The sequence below is a fragment of the Osmerus mordax genome, chromosome 22 (genome assembly GCF_038355195.1).
Source record: "Osmerus mordax isolate fOsmMor3 chromosome 22, fOsmMor3.pri, whole genome shotgun sequence".
In the NCBI taxonomy this organism is placed as follows: Eukaryota; Metazoa; Chordata; class Actinopteri; order Osmeriformes; family Osmeridae; genus Osmerus; species Osmerus mordax.
In genome coordinates, this window is record NC_090071.1 from 8,138,191 (window position 1) to 8,161,301 (window position 23,111).

The 23,111-nt window shown below is 52.9% G+C and overlaps 2 protein-coding genes across 4 annotated transcripts; one reads left to right on the forward strand and one right to left on the reverse strand.

Moving 5' to 3' along the window:
* The first annotated feature begins 2,972 nt into the window (after positions 1 to 2,972).
* trim25l (tripartite motif containing 25, like) lies at positions 2,973 to 8,772 on the forward strand. The gene is made up of 16 exons (XM_067260071.1): positions 2,973 to 3,786; positions 4,530 to 4,625; positions 4,717 to 4,950; positions 5,376 to 5,535; positions 5,629 to 5,664; positions 5,788 to 5,826; positions 5,945 to 5,992; positions 6,093 to 6,146; positions 6,297 to 6,344; positions 6,522 to 6,587; positions 6,682 to 6,852; positions 6,999 to 7,097; positions 7,318 to 7,353; positions 7,494 to 7,565; positions 7,669 to 7,734; positions 7,860 to 8,772. Exons 1-16 carry the CDS (start codon positions 3,139 to 3,141, stop codon positions 8,432 to 8,434), a joined length of 2,448 nt encoding a protein of 815 aa, XP_067116172.1. The 5' UTR covers positions 2,973 to 3,138; the 3' UTR covers positions 8,435 to 8,772.
* trak2 (trafficking protein, kinesin binding 2) lies at positions 8,732 to 22,945 on the reverse strand. 3 transcript variants are annotated; one of them, XM_067260068.1, is made up of 17 exons: positions 22,876 to 22,945; positions 20,229 to 20,426; positions 19,598 to 19,771; positions 16,684 to 16,743; positions 16,094 to 16,170; positions 15,875 to 15,991; positions 15,533 to 15,742; positions 15,371 to 15,449; positions 15,096 to 15,226; positions 14,884 to 14,958; positions 13,651 to 13,788; positions 13,475 to 13,554; positions 13,219 to 13,377; positions 12,835 to 13,133; positions 12,131 to 12,634; positions 11,915 to 12,014; positions 8,732 to 11,799 (listed from the first exon to the last, which is right to left on the reverse strand). In XM_067260068.1, exons 2-17 carry the CDS (start codon positions 20,278 to 20,280, stop codon positions 10,986 to 10,988), a joined length of 3,069 nt encoding a protein of 1,022 aa, XP_067116169.1. In that variant the 5' UTR covers positions 20,281 to 20,426; positions 22,876 to 22,945; the 3' UTR covers positions 8,732 to 10,985. The 3 variants fall into 3 exon arrangements, with proteins under 3 accessions (XP_067116169.1, XP_067116170.1, XP_067116171.1); XM_067260069.1 differs by lacking the exon at positions 16,684 to 16,743; XM_067260070.1 differs by lacking the exons at positions 19,598 to 19,771; positions 20,229 to 20,426; positions 22,876 to 22,945 and adding an exon at positions 18,779 to 18,828.
* Between the last annotated feature and the right edge of the window lie 166 nt (positions 22,946 to 23,111).

A 23,111-nucleotide genomic window follows, 5' to 3' on the forward strand; every position in this document is an offset into this window, starting at 1 on the left:
TAAACTTTTAAGACAGGCTTTTAACCTTTTCTGTCTGTCATTCTTATCACCTTTTCAGACCCTTGGGCCAAACATTCATAATAAATGTCTCCTGCTTTTAGTGAATCTCCTAAATAGAAACCGGCCTTCGATGTAGAGGACAAAAAGTTCAGTGGGTCAGGCACACACACATACACACACATACACACGCATCCACAAAAACCCCTATGTGCTTCCTGGAAGCCTCGTCACACAATCCTTTCCTCATGGGAACAACTGTTATGATTGATGGTGTTTGTGTTAAAGATTAATGGATGAATTATGATTGTGTTTTAATGAGCTCTACTGTTTGTAAATTTTCGCATTAAACAGGCGGAAGTCATCAATTTTCTACCAGCTGTTATGGATTAGGGGTGTGTGGAGAGAGGGGGGGGGGTCCAGAAGGCCGCTTCTTTTACTCTCAGCCAACAACTGTCAAGTTTGTGTATCTCCCTGTAAGAGGCGAGTGTGTTACCTCGTGTCACGTGTGCACCTCTTTGTTTAGACTCCAATGACTGGGAAGTGAGATTCATAGTCATTCCTGTGCTTTGTGGAGGAAGCACTGCGGAGGGCTGGGAGTTTCACCGACCTCGTTAATCTCCAGCAAGTAGATTGGTGTTTTACGCTTGTGTCAGTGTTCCTCAAGGAGCCTTAACTCTGAAAAGTGGTCATGGCGATTTCAGCCCCGACCTTCACAAACTTCTATTTAAAGAAACCCAGGGATAAGCAGCAGAAACGAGGCTAGTAAATATACGGAACTAACGAGGCCCATTTGTCCGGATGAAAATAGTTTGGCTGTGATTACTGGAGGCAGCCATTTGAAGCTGCAAGCCACCTGAGTGGCTGGCTGTGGGGGGGAGCTCTTAGCTGACATGTGTGACACTACACAGTACAACTGTCCCATGTGTTTCCACACCGATCCGGGAGGAGTTCATCGCAGATGTGGATCGTGAAGATGGACAGCTCCCCTGTCAGATGCAGATATAGCACCCGGTCCAACCACATCACGGTGTGAACACATGGCAGGTGCCGCACAGAGAACACATTTGAGATAAATCTTCAATTAAATGAAGCGTTTTGTTCTTATTTCCCAAACGTAGATAAATTTTTATCAAAGCTTGTTGTAGGGCTCTGCCCGGAGCACCACAAGCCATTGGTCACACAGTGAGGTGTGCTTTCTGGATACTCAGTCCAGAGTGACAAGGAATCGTTTCATGAGATTCAGGTGCAGAAGAAACAGCCGAATGGTGGAGAGGGATGGAGGGATGGAGGGATGGAGGAGGGAGGTGGGGGTACTGGCTTTGCTCTAGTGGGGGCAGAGTGCCAAAGTGCTGCAGGGTCCGTTCACTAGATAAGACTTGCTGAAATGTCCTCAGCTCCTAGACTAGCTCGTATGCAACTGTGTCTGTCAGAAACTGTCTCTCACACACACACAGACACACAGACCGGTGTTCTGTCAGAAAGAGGAGAGCAAGGGATTACTTTTTCTGTCTGTCTGTCTGTCCCTCCAGTGGGGGTGTCTGAAGCCATGCCAACAGGGAGCCCAGGCCTCACAAAGAGCCCAGTGAGGAGGCCAGACACAGCAGACATTGTGGGCCCCCCTTAGCCCCTCAGGGAGGGCGCCATCATCTCCATCGCCACCGTGACACACACAGTCAGGGAAGCTGACAAAGGCCCCCCCCCCCAAGATGGAACCCAAACCGCGTGTCTGTCCCCGTCCTGCCCGCCGCCCTCCACCCAGGGCCGAGAACAACACTCACCTGTTCTCCTTCGCGAGGGAACCGCAGAACATGACACACGCAATGCACCTGCGGAGGGTTCGAAGACGCTCAAATACAGATGTTTTTCTCTCGTTAAATAACTTCATCATTTGTGTATATTGTTTTTGTCAATATCTTAACAAAATACGATTTCTCTGTGACTTTTGACTGGAATCTCATCGAGAAAAAGCTCACCCCTCCAGCAGAGAATTGAGACTGAATGGTCTAATTGGATTCAAAATGAGTCTTTCATGATCTGAATAATCTTGTTGCCGAGGAGATTAATCAAAGTTGGACACAAACTAAACTGGACTTGCATGAGAAGGTTCAGTTTCCTGAGGTGGAGTGGGACCTCTTCAGGGGAAATCAAATAATGCAGTCAGTCATGAAACTACCAACCCCACTGCTGGCACATGTATGGTTTTATTTTTGAAATCGTGTGTGTGTGTGTCTGTGAGTGTTTGTGAGCATATCTCCCTACGCCAAATACTGAATCCCTTATCGCATCTAAACCTCTAAATCACCAGTGCTAGCCAGCCCCTTCAAGGTCAATCCTGTGATGAGGTAATCAGATCTTGGCTAACTGACATAGAAACCACATCTGGCTCGTCAGCTCTATGCTAATCATGATAACAAAGCACTTTGCCACCCAGAAGTTAAGTAGCATCGCTAGCTCTGGACTAACACAATATAATAGACCCTTTTTACAATTGCATTGGAATATTCCCTGTCGCATGCTTCCTAGTTTCGTCAAGTATTTGGCATGCTTTCAGAATGCAAACAACAAGCCCCAAATTCTATCTAGACGTCATGTTGATTCACTTTCTATCTAAGTTCTGTGTGTGGTCTGTGACTGAGAGAACACCGGGTCTATGGTTCAACAGCTCAGGTGTGAATCTCAAAAGAATGACGCGACGTTACCAGCCATCACACATGGCACGTGACTCCAACCGTCTGAGGTGACTGTTAGAGTTGCCACTTCTGGGCTCCTGTGCATGTGTGTGTGTGTGTGTGTGTGTGTGAGAGAGAGCTCAGGTATGCGGTAGTGTCTTCCTAGTCAAAGTCACAGTCAGGTGGAAACTCTCATTCTCACCTGTTTTTCCCCCCAAACCTGCTCTGTGGGCTGTGACCCCGCCCCTCCAATACCTGTCTTGATCTTCACCGAAGAGAGCTAGGCTCAGTCTTTGGAGATGCCTACACCTCGCTGAACCTTTCGGGACAGCTGCAGAACTTAGACTTACTCTGTCTCTCTCGGTTTCTCCCTAACTTTTCACTTCTCTGTGAGAATCTCCTTGGAGATTTCTCATCCTTCCTCGACCTACATTTCTCTTCCTCTCCTCCTCCTCCCCGCCGTGTCAGGATGAGCAAGCTGTGGACAGACGAGCAGTTCAACTGCCCCGTGTGTCTGGACCTGCCCAGGGACCCCGTCACCATCCCCTGCGGCCACAGCTACTGCATGGCCTGCATCAAGGACTACTGGAGCAAGGACGACCCCAAGGGAGCGTACAGCTGCCCCCAGTGCCGGCAGTCCTTCAGCCCCAAGCCCTCGCTCTCCAGGAACACCATGCTGGCCGAGGCCGTGGAGCAGCTCCGCAAGGGCTCCCTCAGCTCCGCCCTGCGGGAGTCGGTGAGGAGCACCCTCCGCCCCTTGTCCTCCGCCTCGTCCGGCGCCCGCGCGGGGCGGGCCCGCTCCGCCAGGCTGTCGCCCTCGGCGGTGCCGTGCGACATGTGCCCCGGCGAGCAGCGCGCCGCCGTGAAGAGCTGCCTGGCGTGCATGAGCTCTTACTGCGAGGCCCACCTGAAGCCGCACCGGACCAAGGAGGCGCTGAAGAACCATGAGCTCATCCCTCCCATGGGTCAGCTGGCCCAGAAGATCTGCACCCAGCACAAGTACCTCCAGGAGTTCTACTGCCGCCAGTGTCAGATGTACGTGTGCTGGCTGTGCACCAGTAACGAGCACAAGGGGCACGACAGCGCCTCCACCAAGGCCGTGCGCATGGAGAGACAGGTGAGCCCCCGGGCCTTAGACTCCACCTCTGACGCAGGCAGACACACCTGCTGCACCCCACATGAGCCATAACAAACTCTCCCATGGTCGTCACTGAATCCAGCCAGCATACAGGTGATACAAGTTTAGATGTGGACACAAACTGTTTTCCAGTTGAACTGGCCTGATGCAGGTGATCCACTCACACCCAGAAACTGCAATTCCTTCAGTCGCTGATGTGACGACTCATAGTTCACGTTGAGGTGTTCCAGCATGAGTGTGTGTGTGTGAGCGGGTGTGTGTGTGCGTGGGTGGGTGTGTGTGTGCGTGGGTGTGTGCGTGCGTGCGTGGGTGTGTGTGTGTGAGGCAGTGTCTCATCTGAGGTGATAATGGAGTGTTTTCCTATTGTGACGACTTCTTATTCCCAGGAAACTTCTTGTTCCTGTGTGTGGGTGTGTGTGCGTGTGTGTGTGTGTGTGTGTGCTGGCGGTGGTGACCTATCAGAGGTGGTAATGCAGTATTTTCTGTTGTGTCCCATGTGGGAAATCATGTAAGCATGCACAATGACAGCAAACCAAGCAGCATTCCAGTCCATCCTGACAGCTCCACCCTTTCTGGCCGTCTCTTTTAGCAACCGCTCTATTTATACCTTTTCTTCTTTTGTTGTTCAGCCGTGTGTGTGTGTGTGTGTGTGTGTGTGTGTGTGTGTGTGTGTTGTAATGTCAGCACTGGTGTGTAACGTGGCCGAGGTTTCCCCTATTCAGAAAGAGCTGTCGGGGGTGCAGACTGAGAACCACCAGAGGCTGAAGGAGAGAGAGGCGGAGCTGAAGGAGATGAAGAAGACCGTGGAGGCCATGAAGGTCAGGCCAAAGAACAAGCCCTTCCCCCAGACCGGTCACGTCGATCCATCGTCCATTTCATCCATGAGCTTGTGTGTGTGTGTGTGTTCAGCGCTCGGCAGCGAGGGTCCACGAGGATGCGGAGCTCACCCTGTCGGACCTCCAGCTCTCCCTGGAGAAGCTGCAGGAGCTGGTGGAGGAGGTGATGGACTCCACCGGGCGGGAGAAGGTCGTGGAGGCCCAGGAGGTGGTGGACAAGCTGGAGGATGAGATCACCGAGCGGAGGAGAAGGGACGTGGAGATGAAGGACCTGGTCAGGTGCGAAGACAACATCTACTTCCTGGAGGTGGGTTTCTTTCACCGAGTTGGTTTTGCGTGTCGAACGCTGCCGAAATTGAAGTATTCATGTCCAGTACTGTCAGTTACAGACTCGGAAATATATGATCTTTTACTCCCTGTACGTCAATCTACTGTACTCAGACTCTGCTGTATTCAAACTCAACCAGACGTCACAAAAGTCAGGTGTCAGGGAGTCAGGTGGCTGAGCAGTTAGGGAATCGGGCTAGTGATCTGAAGGTTGCCAGTTCGATTCCCGGCCGTGCCAAATGACGTTGTGTCCTTGGGCAAGGCACTTCACCCTACTTGCTTCAGGGGAATGTCCCTGTACTTACTGTAAGTTGCTCTGGATGAGAGCGTCTGCTAAATGACTAAATGTAATGTAAATGTAAAAGAACGTCATTAAGAGTTCAGTGTGCTGATCCTTCTCTGTAGACGTTTGAGTCCCTCAGCAGTCCGTTGGAGGCGGGACACCTCCCTAGTGTGCTGGCCAATCCCGAGGCTTCCTACGAGCCCGTGCGTGACTTCATCCTGGACCTGAGAGAAAAGGTGGAAGACTTGTGTAACCAGGAGCTGGACAAGATTACCAAGACAGGTCTGTCAGGAGAACACACCCACACAAACACACACACACAGACAATAGTTTTCCGAATGTATACCATTGTGTTAATATAATTTCTTTCCACAGTGAATGACACAACACTGTTCACTTTGGGAGACAGTGGTGAGTACAAATTCACAATTCAGATTCACATCCACAATCTGTGGTTTCTCAATGAAAGCTAATACAAGGTTGTTAACGTAAACGTGACAAACCTGTACTCACTGTCAATCGGTTTCATCATAGCCAAGAATGGGGACCAGAAAATGGGAGGTTTCTTAAAATGTAAGTGTCTCACTCACTCAACCGCATCTACATGAATACAGCATGACGGTTAACCATAGGAATTGACCTTCGTTAGTACAACAGTACAATGTATATTCACATGGATGTTTACCCCCAGTGCTGTCTGGCCTGGGCACCCGGAACACAAACAACACCCGTCCTCAAGGTATGTACTGCCAGTCAGCCCCTCTTCTGTCCCTCCCTTTGTTCTTAATCACGTGTCATGTACTGTAAACACTATATGAGCATATCATTGTGTGTTGCAGCTCCGACACCAAGTGTTTCTGTTGGGGTTCGGGGGCCAGAGAAGCGGGGGCAAGGTACTATACACACGGACACGGGATATAGGAATGATCTTCATCACTGACCAGATAGGACTATGCAGCTAATTTTTACATTTCCAGTGTTATGAAAGAGACACATTCCGGACTGTTCTGTGTTTCTCATCTGACTGCTCTCTTCTGCTCCAGGTGTGGGTCGGAGAGCCCAAGATGTCCGATCCCGTGACGGGCCGAGAGGTGAGAGTCCATGTTGGGGCCCACTTCAAAATGATAGTACAAATACATTGCACACCCACAAGCTGCCAAATATGTAGTCTGTAGAATGACTATGATTATAGATAATGATTACTGTGAATTGTTGTGCATTGTACATTGTTGTTCATGTGTATCTACTCTCTGTCTCCTGTTCTGAAGTTGACAGAGGAAACAAAAGTCCACCAAGAACCAGAGACAAGCAGAGGAGAGAAGAGAAAGAGCCAGGTAGCAACACACACACACACAACATATTTATTATTACTTCATCATACTGTGTAGCAAACTCATTTTCTCTTTCCTGTTTCCTCATTACTGGCAGCCCCCAGCCCTAGGCCTAGCCCCAGCCCTATCCCCAGCCGCAGAGAGTCACATTCTCTGTGGAACCGACCTGAGCCTACCCAGGTCTTCCACACACCTGATCCTGCCCCAGCCCCGACCCCAGCCCCGACCCCAGCTCCGACCCCAGCCCCAGCACCTCAAGCCTCATCAGGTAAGAATGGATAAAAAATCACAGGAATTGTTTCTTGAATTGTATTGATATTCATAAAATTTTTGACATATTTCAGATGACAATTTGACAACCAACCTCGCTTTTAATTTCTCCAAGTCACTCATGTTGGTGTCACATCTCCGCAGGTTTCAGTCGGATGGCCTCCATATCGAGTCTGTTCCGCTCCAATCGCCGCACGGCCACACCAGCGCAGCCTGCAGCCAGAACTCCTGCAGCCAACTCCTGTCAGTCCTGACCCTCGAAATGTGCCTCAAGTCTAAATGCTACATTTTACATTACATCTCATTCATTTTGCAGACGCTTTTATCCAAAGTAACATTTCCCTTTTACACTTACTCATTACAGTACTTTAGAGTCCAAAAGTCTAACTTGACCTTGCCTTTTAAGCACATTGCGGATCATTTTGGAACATTATTTGATGATAGTTATCTGACTTCTGTACAGGGGGAATGGGCACTGTGGTTGAAACACCAAACGAAGGTGAGTGATACAAGGCAGTATTTTGTCAACTGATTATTCAGTTCATTACTGTAAACATACTGCATGTCTTCATCAAGTGCTCTGTGTCATTAGCATTTTGTGTGTTAACGGCCTCTTAAAAATGTTCCTTTGATTAACAGTTAATCCCAGCCTTTTCTTGGATTCTCCAGTCGACAGCCCTTTCCTGGACAACACCCCATCCTTCCCTGGATGTAGGTTATTCTGGTCTCCACATCCTCTTAGTCCTGTCTTTGCCTGAGGAGAGTGTCTATTTAGAATCCATTAACCTGGTTTGTGATCATTCCTCTTGTGCAGTGAGGGAGATCAGCCTAGACTGTATCCAGGCCCCAGAACCCAGGACCAGAGAAGAGTTCCTGCAACGTGAGTCAAATAAAAACCAGAGCACCTCACATACAATTATCACGATAAATCTGGAGATCCCCCCCCCCCCCCCCCCCCCCCCCCAGTTCTCTCCACCTGACCGCCTCCCCCTGCTCCCCCCTCAGACGTCTGTAACCTGGTCCTGGACTCCAACACGGCCCACCGGCGCCTCAGCCTGTCGGAGGGCAAAACCAAGGCCACCCTCCAGGGGGCGACGCAGCCCTACCCCGACATCCCCCAGCGCTTCGACGGCTGGACCCAAGTGCTGTGCCTCAACCCCCTCTCCGCCCAGCGCTGCTACTGGGAGGTGGAGTGGAGGGGGAGAGGCTCCTCCATAGGCGTGGCCTACGGGGCCCTGAGGAGGAAGGGGTCCGACTCGAAGGCGGGGCTGGGTTACAACGCCCAGTCTTGGAGCCTGGAGCTGTCGGACACCTGCTGCTCGGCCATGCACGACAACGAGAAGAAGGACATCCCCGTGGCCTACTCGCCCCGCGTGGGCCTGTTCCTGGACACCGCGGCGGGAACGCTCTCCTTCTACGGCGTGGCCGAGAGCATGGAGCACCTGCACACTTTCCGCGCTAACTTCACCCAGCCCCTGTACGCGGCCTTTGGGGTGGGCAGCGGGGTGGGGGTGGGCCTGGACTTTGCTCTGGGTCAGTTCAGCTCCCACGCGGACAGCATCAAAATCTGCCCCATGTGAGGATGTGACCAGGTGTACTAGAGGCTACTGTACTGGAGAAGGCAACCTGTGGTTCCATGGCATGTTCACACAGCTAGTCCATCCATTGACTTTAACTGTGGTGTTAACTACAGGCATTCAATGATAGATCCCAAGGACTGCACTTCTATTTTACACATATATTTAGGTTTGGTATGTAGGACATTGGCACTGCGAGTCTAAAAAGTTAGGCCGACTTCTCATTTTAAACAACTCTTGGAAATCCAGATTTTGCGTTGGGTTATAGGATAGAATAAATGTAAACCAAACGCCACCATATTGTTTTTATTTACTTTAATAAAAAAGAAGCAACAAAAGGACAGTCATGTGAGTATTTTACAAAGGGCAGGCAAAAGAGGCTGAGGCATGAAGTCATAACGTTTTCCACTGTCACAGAACATCCATTATCCACCACCATGTGGCGTCATCAACCAGGGCTGGGTGTCAAACAACTGTATGAATGGGCCGTGCTGTTCAGTGGTATAAACAGTGGCCACATATCCCATCCCCTCCCTGCATCTCCAAAAATATCACTCATTATCAAACAGGAAGCTTATAATCATGAAATAGGTCAGTGCCATTATTACAACACATATACTGTACACACAAACAAACCAAAACAGCATTTCATTTCCTAAAAATTGTCTGGAGAGTTTCGGTTTGAACTGAGAGCTAAGAAACGTAGTCATGGAATCCCTTTTTGACGGGGTAAGTCTCCAAATAAACACAAAAGCATAATATATTAAAATCTCCAAATGAAATGCTAAATGGCATTCATGGTTATAAACTATACGATACATTAAGTGATGCTAAATTAGCCTTATATTAACATTTGTCAGTAATATCATACCCATGTTTAAGCAGTAAATCATATCTAGGTAAATTAATAAAAAGTGCAGTAGATGACAGGAAAGGCCCAGTCAGCACAGAGCATCAGAGAGGGAGGTCAAACCGGGGTTGAAGGTCAAGGTCGCTCGCATAGCCTGAACCCAACCTCCTCTTTCTTGTTGCTGCTCCAGCCAAATCTCTAACCCGTCTCCTCCCTCTAGTGGTAAATGTGAGTAGCACACGTGCCCTTGAAGTGACCCTCCCATAACGATGGAGCCCAAGATCAGAACTGAGGCTGTCAGAGGTCGTTCTCCCTGGATGAGACTGCATATGACTGCACCTGAACATGCCATGGGCCTGAGATAAGGTGACTGGCAATGGAAAAAACTGTGGCACTTCCCTTTAACAGATAGGTCCAAAGTCAGTGGGAATTCCCCACTTGCACTTCCTCCAAAACAACAAACTAGCTTACAAATCCTATTAAGTGCCTGCAATTTCATATACAAACATGGCTTAACAAAAACATCCTGTTTAAACAGTGCTGGCTTCCCCTTTAAGGCTCACACCACTTCCTTAAAAAAAGACCTGAAGGAAAGGAGAGTCAGACGAGGACAACAACACCCAACTAAGTCGCAACTGGTTTCATTCCCCGCTTCGCATTCAGCATGGCCCCACTTCCTGGCAGAGGATGCAGGTGCATGCTGGGAACTGTAGGCAAGAAGCAGGCAGTTTCGAAAATGCCATGGGGGACACTAATGGAAGGGGGTATTGCAAAGTCACTTGACAACAGCAAAGCAAAGGGTTCACCAAATCTTACTCTGTCCGGGCAATAAGGTGCATGGGTAACAGCCTGGTTCCTACAGTAGGTTGGAGATAACAAACAAACTACTGAGGCTAGCTAACAACTACAGGCCGCTCTAAGATCCCCATCTAAGACCCCCTCCCTCAAAATGCACTTTGGGAGATCTAATTGGATTGGACGGGTGTGCACAATATGGCCCTTAAAAGTCAGTCAAATCAGAGGGTGAATTAGGGCCAGTGTATCCGCCAATCAGATCAGGTCTGGTCAGACTGATGAGAGTAGGGGCTTAGATGGTAGACCGGCTCCAAAACTAGCTTCTGTTCGGCACAGAGGATAAGCCCTTTAAGTAGTGAGGCTCTGGATGCTCCCTCTCCTCTCTCTCTCCCTCCGTCTCTCTTCCTGGAATAACACACCTGCCGTGGCTGTCCTCCTCCTCCTCCTCCTCCCTCCTCCTCCTCCTCTCACTCCAATTCATCCCTCTCTCCCTTTCTCAAACCTTCTTCAACTTGCTTTGATCCTTTCTCCTCCCTCCATCTCAAATCCGTCCAGAGCTTCCAGAGCCTCAGAGAAGACTAGAGCGACCGGGAGAGGGCTCCACCCTCCCAGGGGACAGGGGCGCTAGGAACAGTAGAGTTACCCATTAACAGGCAAGCTAAGGCTTCGTAAAAGTCTTCACACAAACACACACACACACACACACATGTACATTACACACACCCTGACATTGATGCAAACCTCAAGTCCACCAATGTTGTGCTTTCCAAAAAAACAAGGTGGTTTAAAGCTCCTCCTTTGGCAGCCCTCACCTCCTCCACCCGTCAGTCTGAAAGAAGAGGGAAGGATGGGGGGATGGTGATGCCTGTTCAGTCAGCGCTGGCCTCCCTGTAGCTGCCCCCGTCCACGTCAGCGTTTGAGCGGGCCGGGCGACGTGGGAGGGACGTGGGAGAGGGAGGCGGGCCGGCGGACCGCGCGAGGCTCCCTCAGGTTGCCCCAGGGGGGCGGGGGGATGTCGAGGGAGGTGGGGTGGGGCGGCGGCGGGCCCGATTGGGTGGGGCTGCCGACGGACGCCCCCCCCCGCCCTCCGATCATGGCCGGGAGGCTCTGGTTCCTCCTCAGGCCGTCCAGCAGGCTGCCTCCGCCGGCCGCCACGAAGGTGGACGAGTCCTGGCGGGGCGGGCCCTCCGACGCCCTCCCCCGGAGCACCTTGACCAATCCCAGCCTGCGCAGCCTCTCCACCAGGTTGATGGGGTCGGGCTTGGCCCCGGGCTTGTGGGGGGCGTGGCCGAGGGCGGGCGGGTCAGCGGAGGGGCTGGGCAGGTCGGGGCGAGGGGCGCGCCCCAGCCGCAGCCCGTACACGTCCTGGAGGAAGAGCTCCGCCGGGCGCGACGCCAGGAAGTTGTCGGCGGGGACGGGGCGGGGCCGGAAGGGCACGGGGGAGCGGGAGGGCGAGTTGGGAGGGGTGCCGGGGAGCGGGCACAGGGGGGGGAGAGAGGGTTTGGGGGGGGCGGAGCCTGCTGTTGCTCGGGGGCTGTCGGCGGAGACCTGGGCGGAGATGCCCTTCTCCAGCACGAGCTTGGCCAGGCCGCCGGGGGGTGCGGCGGGGCGGCGAGGGGGGAAGGACTCGCCCAGGCTCAGCCTGCAGGGGGTCACCGGGGTGCTGGGGCCGGTCCTCATGGAGCTGGGGGTGTGGTCCAACAACGAGGGCTGACAGTGGGAGCTGGGGGGAGGGAGGAGGAGACACGTGAACACGCTGCGGCTCAGACACACACACACACACACGCGCAGGAGGCCATGACCAAGCGGCCAATCAGAGTTGAGGGAGAGGGCCGTACCTGGAGGTGACCTGGGTGATGTCAGTGGGGTGCAGGATGCGACAGGTGGTGAAGGTGTAGGTGGAGGATGTGGAGCTCTGGCATTTCCCCGGGTGTTGACCTGGAGCAGACACACACACATACACACAATCACTCATCAAAACGAATGGGACTTAAGCTCACCACAGTTGAACGGTCGAGCCTACAACACGAGCACGTGCCGTGACCAAAGCTCACCCGAGTACATGGTCGTCATCGATGTGGTCATCAGACTCTGTGACTGGACGCAGGCAAGGGTTGTTGCGGGCATGCACTGAGGCGACAGGGCGGTGGAGGTCCTGATGATGTCGGCAGGGGCAGGGGTCACGATGAGGTCAGAGGTGGGGAGGTTGAGGCAGGCCGGCGGGGGAGGAGGAGCCAGGGGCGGGGTCGGGGCAGGGGCGGGGACAGGGGAGAGAGAACGCTTTCTCTCCCTCTTCTCCTCCGGCGTGGACGAACTCTGCACTCTGAAGGTGATCCCTCCCTCCTCCTCCTCCTCCTCCTCCTCTCTCTCCTCCTTCTCCCAGGACCCCTTCTTCTTCTTCTCCTCGTCCTCCTCGTCCTCCTCCAGGTCGGTCAGGCGGTACTCGGCGTCCTGGGCCAACGGGCGGAAGCCCTTGGTGACCACGCCGGGGTGGGGGTCCAGGATGGTGCCCAGGTGGGGCTTGGCCAGCTGCTGCCAGTGGTGCAGAGTCAGGGAGCCTGGGGGGGGGGGGGGGTCAGAGGTCAGACTGCTCAATCCAACCCCATCCAACTGCACCTAACCCCACCCACACCATCCAACCCCATCTAACCAGCTTACATGTGACATGTGTAATTGTATCTAATTAACCCAAGTCAGCCCCAAGATACTATTGGAATCATCCACTCAACGGTGGGTCTCCCCTGTGCTGGGTCCTCACCCTCCATAGGTTTGACAATCTGCAGCTTCTCCGGCAGGAAGGTCTTGAAACAGCTGGAGGACACGGAGAACTCCGACAGGTTGGTGAAGGAGGACACAAAGCTGCCCATCGGAGAGCTGCAGCCGCTGCCCTCCGCGTCCGACTCCGCCGCCCCCATGGCCTGCAGCTTCCTGTCCCGCTCCGATTGGAAGAACTGACGCTCGCACAGGAAGTTCTGCCTGCGCAGGGACAGGCGGTGCAGGGCGGACGCGAGGTCGTTCCCCCCCGGGGCGCCGGGTTGGCCGAGCCTCACCTCCTCTCTGGGCACACAGAGACGAGACTCAGGACCGTCGCACTTTCACCAGCGGCGACTGAACCGACCCGATCGTACGGGTGCTCGCTTACCGGTTGGCGTCTTGCGATTGGCTGGACTGGAAGGGCTGGGCGGTCATCACTAGGCAGCTGCGTCCAGAGCCCGGGATGGGGGGCGTGGCCACCCCCGCCAGACGCTCCACAGACTCGTTGACGGAGCGCACGGTCTTAAACACGCGCTTCTGGGAAACCCTGGAGGAGGAGGGGGTCACCGAGGAGGGAGAGAGGTGAATCCTGTGAAATATGGTGTAGTGAAAGCTGAGGGGTGTGTGTGTAGGGGGGGACTGACTTCTGGTCCTGAAAAGCAGTGTCTTCCTCCACGCTCATCTCTCTCCTCATGGTGCCCTCGATCTCCGCAGCCAGAGAGTCCTGAAACACACACACACACACACACACACTCTTCAGCTAGCCATCCCAACGATGTCAGGCGGGAGCGGGAGTGCGTGTGTGTGTGTGTGGGCTCACCATGGGGTAGAGGCCGTAGGGCAGGTGTCTGCGCAGGCCTGCAGCTGGGGTGTTCTTGTTCCGCAGCTCCCTGATCTCCTCCTGGGACTCCTGCAGCATGCCCACACACTCTGCATTCCTGTCAGCCAGCTCGTTCAGCTGCGCACACACACACACACACACACAAGCGTCAAACTGCTGTCCTGGCCATTCAAACGTTGTTTTGTTCAGCAGTGTGCAGGGTAATTGAGGTATGAGATTGTGTTTCCCTGGTAAACAGATAAGGGAGGTGGAAATGACAGCTCCCTGGAATCAAATCAGAGTTTATGACACTGTTTCAAAAGCTCCCTTGTTATCAATCTATGCCACTCTGTGGTTTGGACATTGGTTTCACATGCTGGGGCAGAACAAGTGCATAAATGTGCAGTACTGGTGTGAGTATGCGCAGTACTGGTGTGAGTGTGTGCAGTACTGGTGTGAGTGTGCAGTACTGGTGTGAGTGTGTGCAGTACTGGTGTGAGTGTGTGCAGTACTGGTGTGAGTGTGTGCAGTACTGGTGTGAGTGTGCAGTACTGGTGTGAGTGTGCAGTACTGGTGTGAGTGTGTGCAGTACTGGTGTGAGTGTGCAGTACTGGTGTGAGTGTGCAGTACTGGTGTGAGTGTGCAGTACTGGTGTGAGTGTGTGCAGTACTGGTGTGAGTGTGCAGTACTGGTGTGAGTGTGTGCAGTACTGGTGTGAGTGTGCAGTACTGGTGTGAGTGTGCAGTACTGGTGTGAGTGTGCAGTACTGGTGTGAGTGTGTGCAGTACTGGTGTGAGTGTGCAGTACTGGTGTGAGTGTGTGCAGTACTGGTGTGAGTGTGCAGTACTGGTGTGAGTGTGCAGTACTGGTGTGAGTGTGCAGTACTGGTGTGAGTGTGTGCAGTACTGGTGTGAGTGTGCAGTACTGGTGTGAGTGTGTGCAGTACTGGTGTGAGTGTGCAGTACTGGTGTGAGTGTGCAGTACTGGTGTGAGTGTGCAGTACTGGTGTGAGTGTGTGCAGTACTGGTGTGAGTGTGCAGTACTGGTGTGAGTGTGCAGTACTGGTGTGAGTGTGCAGTACTGGTGTAAGTGTGCAGTACTGGTGTGAGTGTGCAGTACTGGTGTGAGTGTGCAGTACTGGTGTAAGTGTGCAGTACTGGTGTGAGTGTGCAGTACTGGTGTGAGTGTGCAGTACTGGTGTGAGTGTGCAGTACTGGTGTGAGTGGGGCTCACCTCAGCAGTCAGCTGTCTCTGGGCATCTTTGGAGGCCTGCAGGTGAATCCTCAGCTCCTCTTTCTCCAGAGCCAACTGTGGAAACACACACACACACACACACACATCACTAATCACAACCCTGGTCCTTTCCCATCTCCTCCCATCCCCCTGTCCCTTCCTCTCCATCCCTAACCCTCCCTCCTCCTCCTCCTCCTCCTCCTCCTGCTCACCTCTTTGACGCGGTGCTGCAGGTCCACCATCTGGGAGAGCAGGCCCGAGATCTCCTCCTGGTGCCTCAGCACCTCCTCGTTCTTCTTGGACAGCTCGTCCGACAGGCCCACCATCTGACTGTTGGACTGGCCTACAACACACACACACACAGGCAGGCAGATTTCAGGAACACATCCTGTTCCCATCAACCCAAGATCCCCTATACCGTCCAATAATGTCCGTCCATATTTATGCGCTGTGCGTGTGTGTGTGTGTGTGTGTGTGTGAGACTCACGGAGCTCCCTGACACAGTCACTGACCAGCTGCTGCTCCTTCTCCTCGTAGGTGACCGTCTCGTTCTTCAGGTGACACGCCTGGGGACCCGGGAAAAACCAGGGGGGCGTCACTCACAAGCACGGGACCACACAACCTGGTGTGTGTGTGTGCGTGCGTGTACCTCGGAGCGCAGGGTCATGTTCTCCTCCTCCAGCTCGGACAGTTTCCCCTGCAGGCTCTCCAGCTGGCTGAGCGCCAGGGCGCCCCCCGGTGGCTGGGGGCGGCGCAGCGGCGTGGAGCAGCTGGAGTCGGTCTCGCTCTCCTCCTCCCCGCTGGCCACCATGCGCAGCAGCTCCTCCTTCTGCCCCAGCTCGTGCTGCAGCTGGTGCGCCTGGGCCGGGGGACGGCACGCCGTGGGACACGTGACTCTCGGGCTCTCACGTGGGTCAATGTGTGTGCGTTTGCCTTGTTGCTCGAGTCTAGCACCTTCATAGTGTTTGCGTGCGTGCGTGCGTGTGCGTACCTGGTCCAGAGCATGCGCTAGCTGCTCCTCCAGGGAATCGTTGCGTTCCTGGAGCAGCTGGTTCCTCTGGAGCAGGGACTGACCAATCCGAGCCGCCAGCTCCAGGTCCCGGTCGCGCTGTCCAATGAGAGACAACGGGAACACGGTTAACCCACCCATCGCGACGAGGCGATCCCAGTGTAGCCGTGTGAGTGGCTGCGGCGGTGCGGACTTGCTCACCTCGCCCAGCAGGTGCGTGACCACGTCCATGTCATTGTAGGTCCTGGTCATCTGCTCCACCCGCTCCCCGCTGAGGACTGGAGGACGGGGGGGGGGGGGGTCCATTAGAGGAGGAGCGTGCTGACATGTGCATGCATACATGCACGTGCGCGCACACACACACACACACACACACACAAACAAAAACACCATGCATCATGCAACACCCACCCCCCTACCAAAAAAGAAACAATCCAAACTCCAATGACAAGGCATACTTCAACATGCAAACACAACACACTAACAACCCTATGGTCACTCCTACTACGGCTTGTTCTGCGTCTACATGCTAGCGAGGCTACAGGATAGCGCGTAGCGCGCCAGCAGACCTACACACGACGCCAGAGAGAGAGAGGAGCTCCAGACCCCGCGGGGGCCTGATGCAACGCAGGGAAGAGAGCCCCCTCCGCGGGCATGCTCGAGGAGGGCCCCCCCCTCGCACTCTGGAGCCGCGGAGAAAGGGCGCCGAAGAGAGAGGGGAGTGAGGGACGGAGAAGGGAAGTGGGGAGGGAGGGAGGGAGGAGAGAGAGGGGAGGCTTCCAGTGGTTTACCTTTGGAGAGGCCGTGAGAGGCAGGGTGGGAGAAGGAGGAGGGCTCCAGAGCGAGATAGGCTGGAGGACGAGAGGAAGCGAGGGGCGGAGGGAAGGGAGGAGAGGGAAGACAAATGTTAGAAAGTCAGTTACGAACTGCTCGAGACAAGAGCTAGATAGCGAGAGAACTAGAGAGAGACAGAGAGAGAGAGAGACAGAGAGAGAGACCCAGAGAGAAGAAGCTGGCAGCAGAAGATAAACGGGCGTCCTACAGACAGCTCTGGCTACACCAGGGTCAGGGTTAGAGGCGGGTTCGGCACCTGCCTGGGCGCTCCAACGCCGCCGCACTGCCACCTGGGTAGAGATGAGCCCCTGTGGTTAAGGTCGACTCGGAGTCCTGTCCATGCAGAGACTCTCACCTACTGTGTGACACACACACACGTATACACCCAGCACACACACATTAAAACGCTGCGCCCACACATGACGTGTACACACACAGACACACACACACACAAGGGAGCCTTGTGTGTGTGTGGCTACAGGCTACAGTGGGATTTTTGACTCGGACAGGAAGTGACACGTTGCATGGCTGGGCAGCAGGGAGCAGTGAGGTGGAAGGATTAGGCTAGCTAGATTCCAGTAATCTGAAGCCCCTGCTGACCTCTAGATCTGGTCGCTCTCTCCCTATCCTCCCAAAACCAGCTCCCAGAGTTAAAAATAACACCGGCCACAGAGATACCGAGAGACACAGCGTGGCCCTCATCAGTATACCTGCACACGCACACACACACACACACACATAAACACCACAACTGTATACCCACAGCGCACACACACACTCAGACCCAAACACCCTGACAGGAAGTGACACGTGAGCCGTTCCCTCAACACAACCACACACACACACACACCTCTTACCTTCAAGGGAGACTACATCTCCCTCTGTGTGTGGCTGCGTGCCAACTCGAGCACCCGACTCCATCTTCCCCCCTAACGACCACGGCTCCACCTCAGACTACATGCTGAGGTCCTTTCCCCCCTCCTGACTCCATACAGCACTGCCCACCCACCGGACTGAGCCCTCCACCTGCTCCAGCAGTGACTTATCAACCGGCAGGTAATCACAGGTGAACCTTTGCCTCCAATAAACGTACGGGTATGTCTAACTCTGTCTGCTGGGGGGCACAGCCACAGCAGGGATGGGGGGGGGGGGCGTTGCTGGAGAGCCCCCGAATTAAAATATTGACATGCCAGCTTTCTCTGGCGCTTCCTTGGGCTCTAATTATAGAAGTCTGAAGTGGGGCAAATACCGTCGCCGCCCACCCCCACCCTACCCCCCCTGGCCTAATCTGAGACTCACACATCCCTCTGTCATCACTAGGATCCTTACTGTGTGGTAACGCTCACTGTCATAAACACACGTAGGTGCATTCCATGTACAGAGCAAAGCCTTTACAAGGAAATAAACACACACACATGAAGGTTATTACAGTCCTTGCGATAAACGTCCTACCATAAACCTTTCTGTAAAACATAACAGCAGTCACCAGCAATACCCTTATAAGCCTAGACCAGCCCAAAGACAATGGCGATATGATATGCCTGCATACACTGTGTGTGTGTATGTCTACACACACACACACACACATTAGGTCTCCTTACACTGGCAGAGACGAGCTGGCACCTGAAGATGACATCACCCCACAGGCAGTTTAGCCAGTAGGCTAAACTGCCTGTGGGCTGGAATGCATGCTAATGGGTTAGCATGCACACACCAGCAGCATGTGCAGGACTGGCCCCTTAAGCACGCATCCACGACCATCCGCCTTCCCTGGTTTTGGACGTGCAAACGTGCCGTACGCTGAGACGCATGGCGCTGACTGGACCTGCACCACGGTCTCATGTCGCTGTGCATGCAGGCACTGCCATGGGAGGAGACGGAGGTCGGACACTGTCGCGCTCACACACTCTTCTCCTGCATTCAGCGCTTCTATTTTCAATGACCTTGCAGACACCGGTGGAGCTTGTAGAGCTGTGACACACACACACACACACACACACACACACACACACACAAACACGGCTCCATCTAAATCCCTTGGCGCTTGCTCACCTTCCACAGCGGAATTCTCATAAAGCTCCTCATTGTGGATGTTTAACACCGGCATGGCGTTTCTGCTTTCTCCCTGAGCTCCTGCTGTCCCCCTCTCTTCCTCACTCTCCCCCCCTCTCTGTCTCTCTCTCTCCCTCTCCCTGTCTGTCCCTCCCTCAGTCTTTCTGTCTGTCCCGTGACGCTGACCTCTCTCTCTCTCTCTCTCTGCACTCAGCTGCACTTTAATGACCAGATCAGTGGATGCCTCTGTCATTGCCAGAGACCGCACTGGTACGTGCACGAGCCAATACACACACTCAACACACACACACACACACCCACCAAACACAAACACACACACACAGGAACTGTATTGTTGGGTCAACACAAAACCTGAGAATAGCCAATATATTCCCAACCAATGTAGAGCAACACTCAAGACTGGAAAGCTACACTTAGATAAACACACACACACACATGCCCAGCTGTTCCAACATGCACATGCTCAGTTGAGCACACGTGCATGCATCCACACACACATCTGCTACCCTGATCTTCACCTCCTCTCACACATAGTGGAGAGGAGGGGAGAGAGTACTGAAAGCATGAAAGGGAGGGGGGAGAGAGAGAGAGACAGTGAGACAGTGAGAGAGAGAGAGAGAGAGACAGTGAGAGAGAGAGACAGTGAGAGAGAGAGGGAGAGCTAGCAGTAGCATTCGCTCAGAGGAGAATGTTTCCTCTCTCGTTGAGGCTAGTCGACAGTGAGACACACGGGCACAAACAGGACAGTTATAGAAGTCGACTCTTCGCACGCCCTCAATGACACACACACACACTTACTCATGTAGCGGAAGGTCTCCTCCGCCAGCATGGGGGAGATGGCGTTGGTGGGTTCGTCTGGGGAGCAGCTGGGAGAGATGACCCAGTCCTGGCTATCATACAGGTAGAGAGAGCCAGACCCAGAGCCAGAGCCAAGCGAGCCGGATCCACGTGCCTTACCGCTGCTGCCCTCATCTGACGAGGAAGGGAGGGAGGAGGGCTTCACTGGTCAAGGTGAAAATCAGGAATAACACTGGGTGTCATACCGTTATCAACCCACAGAGGGCACATCGTACAGTCTCGTGTAAGTGCAGCAGCATTGCCTGCCAAAAAGGCAGGTTTATGTAAGTGTGAGAACTTGAACTCCTTGGGCATCTCAGCACAGACCGAGTGGGAGTGGGAGATGAGTTTGAGGGCGAGTGTGTCTTGGTGCGTTCATAATCAGCGGTGCGAGGGGGAGGCTGAGTGCTCCCTTGGCCGGAGCAAACCCAATGTCTTCTGCTCCAGGAGCTTTGTGGTTCAGTAGGACAGACTGGGATAACGATGGCAGAAGCCCTGAGTCATACTGGCCCTGAGTCATGAGGAACATTGGACCGATACAGATACACACACACACACACACACACACACACACACACACACACACACAAACCTGTCTCGGTGCTGGACTCCTTATTATCACTCCGGGGTTTCATTTCAAACATGTCCCGTCTGTCGTGCGGGTGGGACACGCTCCCCACTCACACACACACTGCAGGACAGGAAGAGGGGAGCGCGGCTGTGACATCACATCCTACAGGGCGCCGGCAGGGTGGGGGGTCGTCGGCGGAACTGGACGCACTCTCCACACCTGCAACACACACAGCACGAGCCCTGCGTCAGGAAGTGCGGGACTGAGAGGACACGTGGGAGGGGGGGAGGGGGGAGGGGGGCGGAGTCAAGAAGTGATCGATGAGCTCCTTTGATTCTGCCTCAGAGCACGGCTGCGAGGGTGTCTCTTAAGTCAGCCTTCTGAACGCATTCACCATGCCCTCCATCTACCCCCTCCATCCCCCCCCTCCCCCATTCACCATGCCATCCATATACCCCCTCCATCCCCCCCTCTCCCTCTCCCTCATTCACCATGCCATCCATCTACCCCCTCCATCTCTCTCTCCCTCTCCCCCTCATTCACCATGCCATCCATCTACCCCCTCCATCCCTCTCTCTCTCGCACTCTCCCTCCCTCCCTCCCTCCTTCATTCACACTGCCATGTTTGTACCCCTCCATCCCCCCCTCTCTCTCCCTCCCTCCCTCACCCTACCATCCTTCTGTCCCCCTGTTCCTCTCTCCCTGCCATTCCCCTCCATCTTCCACCCACTCATTCTCTGTGACATTTCAGCGCTGATGACTAAAACATTCCCCGGGAGGAGTTGGTTGAGGACACGTTAACCCCTGAGTGTCCATGCGTGTGCTTCTGCCCTGAGGTGGACACACGGCACACACATGGCCTCTATAGGGACCCAGGCTCCCATAGGCTTCTACATAGGAAGGGGCAAAGAAGCATAACAACATAACTGTAAGACAAAGACAGGCCAAAGGGGGGGGGGGAGCCCCTCCTACATCCTGTCTGACACTCTGGAGACCGTTGAGAGGCTTACAGGGATGACATAACACAGGATGTGAGTTCTTAAAGGGGTGGGCTCTCACAGGGGGAAGACAGGCTGAAGGCCAAAAGGTTCTCAAATTGAGCCTCTGTATACTCAAAGCTGCAAAATCTGTCAGAAGGCTTAGCCTTTTTAATATCAATAGTGCGAGCACTCCTGTCCAGTACCAACAGGGTTATGTGCTGAGACACGACTATACCCTCTGGCACAACGGCTGACGGCTGCTTACACTCCGCTTACATAACACAAGTGACATTTGCTTCACAAAACCACATTACTAAACAGCACTGCACTTCACTTTAAACAGGGGAGGTTGCACATACAGAACTTTGCAAAACTCTTGGGTACAAATACAAAAAATGAAGTGCAAGTAAATCAAAAATGCTTTAAGACACATCTTGCATGTCATGAAATGAAAGAACGAAACTTGTTTTTTTTTTCAGCATTGTGCTTTTATACTGCAGCACAAGTTGAATTGTCTGCCTTAATTTAAAACCAACTCAAATAACCCACTCTTGGACTCCTTCAGACAGCCCCTGTCTCTCAAGGTCAAATGCCAGTTGATGGGCCAGGCCTCTCTCTGTCTGCTGTTTCCTCTCATCTCTCCTTCTCTTTGGGCCGGTGACTCCAGAGGAACGTCTCCAATTAGGCCCAGTATAAGTCTGACTAACGGACTTCTGCACATGACAGTTCAGGGTCAGGAAGGGGCAAGCAAAGCATGTGACATCTGCCTGTGTAGTTTCATCCCATCGGGTCACATACCAACAGCTGGAGTCTTGGCTTATTCATGTTCAATAACAACTATCAAAATCGTACTTTGTGGATATTATTATTAATATCCAGTGCGGTCGTTTTATGGGTGACAATAAAGAACGGAGGAACATGGAACACGTTTGCTCATCTTTTGTGCTTGAACAGGATTATTGTGCATGAGAGTGTTCTGCTAGAACAGCCGATGCAGAAGAGACACACTACCAATTTACTTCATCATGTGCCTAGACTGTACGTTAATGCTGTTATCGAGAGGCACGGACGGACAGACTGTTACCACATTGTAACCACAGCGGACGTCTCCACGGAATAAAAAGCCTACAGTAACCAAAGCAAAGCAAGCTACTGATAAGGCAACTATAACGTAAATAACATAATACGCAATATCCAACTGGTCATTAACATATACCATTACCTAAATTACAGATTAGTACATTCAAAATGTGCATTTGTGCTGTTTCACATTAGCGACAGAATGTTGCGCTTCTAAAAGTTTATATTTGTGGATGTTGTGACAGAGATGTTGTGTCAGAACCGAGTTGTTCACGTAATCTAAGGAATATAGTAGGCTACAACATAAATTAACATCCGATTTGCGCGGGCAATGGAACATATCAATGAAGGACAAAATACGCTGTGGTAGCTAAACTGTAAGAGACTGTGCTAGCGAAATCGTTTATTTATTAAAGAAAAAAGATAACATTAAGTGGCTAACAGTTTACAGAAATAGGCTAAGCTAGCTAGCAACACATTCTCCCATCATGATAAACATCATTCTGAATGCCATATCCTTTCTCTTCTTACACTGGACCATGGCACTTTTTTTCGAGACATCGTCATAATTTATTCTCTCAATAATGTGAAAAGAATATATGGATTACCTTCAGAATGTTACCATTTCTAACCAGTTCAGATAAATCACGGGAAACATGTGGTCCCCGTCAATCCAAAATCTCAAACAATGGACGAGGAGGAGAGAAGGAAGAGAATTCGAGGGCAGACAGTTTGGGCTTTGACTTCACTTCGTCATTACCACGCCATTGTAGAAAAAGGATGACGGATAATTTGTGTGACAACCTTATGTGCCAAAATAAAAGTCCGTTACTGGTTAACATAT